This window comes from Asparagus officinalis, chromosome 6 (assembly GCF_001876935.1).
Source record: "Asparagus officinalis chromosome 6, Aspof.V1, whole genome shotgun sequence".
Lineage (NCBI taxonomy): Eukaryota > Viridiplantae > Streptophyta > Magnoliopsida > Asparagales > Asparagaceae > Asparagus > Asparagus officinalis.
Genome location: NC_033799.1, coordinates 11,230,280 through 11,236,873, shown reverse-complemented (window position 1 = coordinate 11,236,873; position 6,594 = coordinate 11,230,280). Strand labels below are relative to the sequence as shown.

General features: G+C 42.3%; 1 protein-coding gene and 1 pseudogene across 1 annotated transcript; one reads left to right on the top strand and one right to left on the bottom strand.

Moving 5' to 3' along the window:
- Positions 7-1,887, top strand: LOC109844671 (annotated as a pseudogene).
- LOC109845738 (ribose-phosphate pyrophosphokinase 3, chloroplastic-like) lies at positions 2,135-6,305 on the bottom strand. Its single transcript, XM_020415011.1, is given in 8 exon segments — positions 2,135-2,682; positions 3,441-3,540; positions 3,714-3,842; positions 3,933-4,001; positions 4,442-4,537; positions 4,721-5,036; positions 6,177-6,254; positions 6,256-6,305. Coding segments are annotated over 8 exon segments (972 nt in total). The 3' UTR covers positions 2,135-2,548.

Sequence of the window (6,594 nt, the reverse complement as noted above, 5' to 3'; positions counted from 1 at the left end):
CTTCCTCTCTCGGCCAAGGACGATGTCCACGTCTCCGTCCCCTCTGCTGACGGTGCCCATGCACGGACCATATCAGCCTCAAATTTATGCCGTCGCGCGACTCTGCAGCGTTTGTCAACGGCATCGAGGTCGTCTCCGCCCCTAATACCCTCATCTGCGAATGACACGCTTGGCCGACGGTGGATCACCGACGAGCAAAAAATTTTACAGTCGCGGCCAACGGCCAAGAGGGTCGATGTGACGCCGAGCATTGTGAAATATGGAGCCGGCGTCTCTCCTCTTATAGCGCCGAGCTCGGTCTATGCCTCCGCTGTTCGGATGGAGGACGCCCGCGTCCGCACACCCCCAACTTCAGCGTGTCGTGGAATCTAGATGTCGATCCCTCTTTTGACTACCTTGTCCGTCTCCACTTTTGCGACGTTGTGAGTACGTAAGAATCTCAACGATCTTTACTTCAACGTGTACGTCAACGGCATGACCGTTGCCTCACCGTTGGATTTATCGACCCTCACGGATGGAAACCTCGCCCGCGCCTACTTCAAGGATGTCATCGTGAATGCGTCTGTAGCGTCTGACAGGATCATGGTTCAGATTGGTCCGATCAAGGATACTACGAGAACGATAGGCGCGATTCTGAACGGAGTTGAGGTGTTGAAAAGATGAGCAGTTCCGTCGGTAGCCTGGACGGAGAGTTTGGAGTCGATGGTTCGCCCTTAAATGACCAACGAAGGCGAGCGAAGCAAGAAAGCGCGATGAGTGGTGGCAGCCGTGGCGATCACAAAGGGTCAGTGGACTCGCTGGTGTCGCCGCATTGACGGTCAAGTGGTACAACTAGCCCCAAGACCGGTGAAAGAGGAACAGCTTGTCGTCATGGTTGCTCCCGATACATAGCGGCCAGTCCTTCAGCAACAGCAAAAGCTCCGGCTACGGATCAAAGAGCGGCTTCACCTTCTCATCTACCCTCGGCCTGGGCCGCTTCTTCTCTTTTGCCGAGCTCGAGACCGCGTCAAAAACTGGGACGAAAATGCAGTAATAGGCGTTGGCGGGTTCGGGAACGTATACATAGGAGAGATCGACGGTGGAGTAAAAGTCGCCGTCAAACGAGGTAACCCCAATCCGAACAAGGAATCACCGAATTCCAAGCTGAAATCCAAATGCTATCCAAGCTTCGACATCGCCATCTCGTCTCCCTCATGGGAGAATGCGACGAGAACTCGGAGATGATACTCGTCTACGGGTACATGGCTAATGGCCCCTTCAGAGATCACATCTACGGCAAGGACCTCCCATCGCTGACATGGAAGCAGAGACTAGTAATCTGCATCGCCGCAGCCCGCGGGGTACATTACGATGCACACTGGCGCAGCACAAGGGATCATTCACCGCGACGTCAAGACAACCAGCATTCTCCTAGACGAGAATTTTGCGCAAAGGTTTCAGATTTCGGGCTGTCAAAAGACGCATCGGGGATGAACCAGACGCACATCAGCACCGCCGCCAAGGGAGAAAGTGAACTTGGCCGAGTGGGCGACGCAGTGGAAGAGGAAAGGGTTGATGGAGAAGATTGTGGATCCTCTGATTGCAGGGACGATTAACTAGGATTCGATGAATAAGCATGTCGAAGCCGCAGAGAAGTGCTTGGCAGAGTACGGAGTCAATCGGCCGTCAATGGTAGAGTAGATGTGCTGTGGAATTTGGAGTATGCGCTGCAGTTGCAGGAGGCGAATCCGCCGACAGTGTCCATTCGGGTAAACGTTTGATATGAGAATTCTTAGAATCCAATTTAAGGTTGCAGGCTTAAAATTTCATTGCAGGAGAAGAAAGAAGATAGTGATGAAGAGAAGGATGCAGAATTAGCCCCAGCAGCAGCAGATCATGTTCCTACAATACCAGAAAATTCAAGTACTGCGGTAGCAAATGAGTTGTTTGCTCAGCTTGCAGGATGAAGAATGGTGATCTAAGATAATTGACCCCCCCCCCCCACCGCCCCCCCCAATTGTTGAGTGTGGATGAGCAAGTCTTGAAGGGATCGTAATTGATGGTTGATTCTCATGCGTCATAGTGAACTCTGATTTGCGGATAACCAAATAGTAAATATTGTATTTGATCCAACTCTACTTACGGCTAAAACAAATGAGCAATTTTTAATACCATTTCCTGTCAAATATTTTACAATACAACTCTTGACAGTTTAGCTTGCCATTGGAGCCACAAATAGAATAACTACTAACAAAACTATCATAATCAAGGTCAAATTATAGAGATATTCTTATCCTTGTATTACACAAACATCTACAGAAGCCCGTGTCTTATTCAAGTAAATAGCAGGTACAGGGACCTGGCTCTTACTCAAGATGCTAATTCCATCTTCCCTATTATCAATCACAGAGAAATATCAGAACAAATATGCTAGCTGCAACAGAAGCCAAGTCCTGACTCCTGATGTCAAGATGTTCAACTAAAAGAATGAACTTAAAGAATCTGGAGAGTGTTGAGAACCTCCCTGAAGAAGCCCTAATTGTGCTGGGTACTTTTTTGTAATATATAGCTATATTTGAAGGGCATCAGCTATGGCCGCGGCTAGGCTGAGGATCTCAAAGGGAGGCCTGTTTTTCACTTGTCTAACAGTAAGGGGGCAGGAATCAGTAATCCAGAAGTAGCTGAACCCATTCTCTGGACCCACTGAAAACAGAGAAAATAATGAAAAATTAAAGCCGTAATGTGCAAATACTGTGATAAATTAAAACAGACATCAAAATTGAATTTGAATAACCCGTCTCATTAAAAAATAGCAGGCAAAGAAGAGGTAAGGCAAAATAATAAGTTCATTACAGATTAAAGTCAGTCCCAGCGTATCTCAAAACGGGTGCACTTCAGCAGGTTGATTTAATTCTCTCGGTTAAAAATATTTTTGATAATTATAAGGATGATACGATTCCATGTCACCACATGTGTCACCAGAATAATTAAACCATTATGGACTACTTAATTGTAAGACACTTAAATTATTATATCTCATTTGATATATTCTTCTTCTTCCTAGTCTTTGGGTTAAGTTCTTTGAATACATATGAACGCTTAGATTTCAAGAAATTCAAAAGAACAAGTCATTATACTCTCTGAAACATATGAGCTCTTAATACCCTTGTTCTCCAATACATGCATCCCTGACACCACTGCAACATGCCATGATATTGCAACACTTCCAACTAATTAGGTCTTTATGAGTATTTACTGATCTAGCATAGTAATGCTCGATGGATGCAATGCCAACTTCCTTTAATTTTCCCTCTAAATTTCTTCCTCGCACATGAGAAACACACTTCACAACCCTAAATTGCCAACCAGTCAATAGCTAATAGGTTGCATTTAAATCATATGAGAAAGATAACAAAGAATTGTCGAAGTGTGGAGATGACACATAAGAAGTAGATGCATACCTCCATTATCACATTGAAACCGCTCAAACGATTTATTGGGAAAGATCCCATGGGTCACATAGGCACTGACTTTTGTTGCCCCTTGAGCTGCCAATGCTTTCTAAGGAAATGAAAGCGGTATTCAGTCTATATATACCGTTAAAACTTACGCAAAAGAAGTGAACTAAAGAAACTGTAAGCAAAAAACCAGCAGAAGGAAATAAGAGTCCAATAATATATAAAGTTAAATCAGGACAATAATGAAGAGAAGACATTTTCCTGTAAAAAAAGCACCTGGCATTCAATTAGAGTACCACCAGTTTGCACCAAGTCATCAACTATGACAACATGGCGGCCTCTGGGATCTCCCTCCTTGATACGAACAATCCTCTGATCATCTTCACGAACTTTGTTGCATATAATCTATAGTAAAAAACTTCATATAACTATTAACTCCAACAACAGAAAAATAAAGACTGATATCATGTGATAGAGTTTTTCTAGATACATTACCACAGGGAAATGCTGAAGTTGCTTATGAAATCTTTTCCAAGAGCCATCATCTGGAAAAGCGATAGATATCTGAACAGAGTTTAGCATATAAATCATATTTATGATATCCAAAGCATGCAGCGATCACCATCAAAGGTATCTATTCATAATGGTGAGTTCCAGTAGACAGATGACAGTAGCTATTCACTATCAGACTATTGAACTTTTAATGAAGTGCAGGAGTTTTCTATTCTTTATCTGAAGAGGGGAAAAAAACAAAAAACAAAAAACAAAACAAAAAAAAATAAAAAACAAAAAACAAAAACAAAAAACAAAAAACAAGAGAAATTACAACCTATTGATAAATTATAGTACAGAGCTCTAAATTCCAACAAGAAAGGTCTAGGTCTTGCGACAAAGAGAAATATAAAGAGGCATGTGCTTAAATCTCAAGAGCATGTATTTGTACAAACTATGCAATGCCAAAACCAGACAGCTGAATCTTACCAAGAAAATCGTAACTCACTCACATTATCGGAATCTGGAAGCTGCTGAAGCCTATTCTTCAACAAAGGTATCCCACTCTCAAACAGAGGTAAAACATTATCTCCAAAATAAAATCTCTCCTGCAAAGGAAAAGGATAATAGCATGAAAAATATCTAGTTAGAGAAAGCTTAGCAACGTAATGTCATTGCTTCCGAAGTTCTTATTTTTCTTTTATCTTTAGTAAAATGGCACTCACGCCGATCATTTACATTACTCGCGAATGATATATGTGAAAGTAAGATTTGAACCGTTAAAAACCAACCTGCAAGGCATGAATATCAAAAATCACTAAACTATTCGGTCCACCTCTTGAGATTGGAATATTAGACAATATTCTCGACAAAGTATAAGCTGTTGCAACATCCCCTTCATCCTCCATACGCTCAGAAGTTCCCGTTGGGAAGAAAGGAAGTACGAGAGTAAACGAAGATATAAGCAGCTTAGGCAACACGTAAATGATGGAGAGCTGCTCAAAAATTACTCCTGGAGAACTAAATGAAGCCAAAAATGCCACATGCTGTCCACGGACACCATGAGCATTAGAGATGAATAGATTGGGGAAACCATCCTCAAATGCCCTAAAACACAAAAGTCACAAATATTTCACCAAATTTAAGCCCATTAACAAAGTAGTCTACTGAAATTTATCAAGGCATCTAAACAAAATGTCTGCAGGGGAAAAAAAAAGCTCTCAAAAATGAAACACTAGTTTTAGGCCATTGCAACTAAGGGCAGCCATATAATAAACAAAAAACCATACTTTCTTCCTATAGGCTTAAGACGTGTACTCACAATAGAAGCTACAACCTAGTAGGTGATTCCAGACTTCCAATAAAATCATTTTCACTCTTTGTCAATTTTAGAAGCTCGGACCCCAACAATGAAAGGTTGTATGTTACTTAATAATTAGAATGATCACAGTAATGCTTCACATAACCAGGATTACTATAAAAGATGATGAATAATATACATTACTGGTGTGTTTGGGAGATGACTAAGGGAAGGGAAGGAAGGGATAATTTGTGGAGTAAGATTTTAGTTTAAATTTTCTCCTCATTCCACTCCTCTACCTTTCTAAATGGAACTCCTAAACAAAGTTAAACCAAAATTTCCATTCCCCTTCCCTTCTCTACCCTCCATCCAAACAGGCTATACAACTATTTCACCAAATATGTAGTATCTACCTAAAATTACAACGACGACAACAACAAAAACAAATGCGCATCCCAAATTCTTTGGGTTTTCTACATGAATCCTTATTTTCCATTCAGTTCTATAAGGGGTCATCAAACCAGTTCTATAACGGGTCATCGCCTCCAAAAAGTTCACTACTATCGTAATCCTTCTTAATTGCTGCTAAACAAGTTATTTTAGGTCTACCTCTACTCTTCCTTGCCCCCATTAACTATAATCCTACCATTCTCCTAACCAGCAGTCTTCATTATCCATGGCCAACCCATCTCAATCAATTCTCTTCCATTATCTTCAATAAGAGCAACTTCTCATCTTCTATGAACACACTTGTTTCTTATCCTATCACAGTGTGTATCAACAAGACTACCATAATCTTCTCATGCTTACTGCACCGATTTTTTGTCCATAAAACACTCTCTAATTATTGTTAATACACGGTGGAAATCATTACAAACCATGAAAAAAAAATCAGCAGCACAATTTAATGCTAACAACAAATTCGGAAAAGAAAAAAGTTCCTTCACCTCCACGAGATACTACGGAGCTCAATGGCATCGCTCTCCATCGCGACTCTCTCCGCCAACTCCTTCATCTCCTCGCAACAAGCATATGCTCTTCTTCAATCCCTTCAGCGGCACCGCCGTTGCCGCCATCAGAGACTACAACGAGCTCCGCGCGATGTGGACGCGGACTCCTCCGTTGACGCAGTCCGGGGAGAGATCGAAGCTAGCGAGCTCCGACCGAATCGATCTCAGACTTCGACTTGGGATGGAGATTGAAGACCGAGAATTTAGGGGTTTCGAATTGGGGATCTTAGGGTTAGGGTTTGGGGTTGGGTTTTGGTATCGGAGCGCCGCCGCCATCTCCCGCTAAATCCGGCGCTGTACCGACGACTCCGCTCGTGGAGATCTTATTGAAAGGACAGACTATGAGGAAAACTTC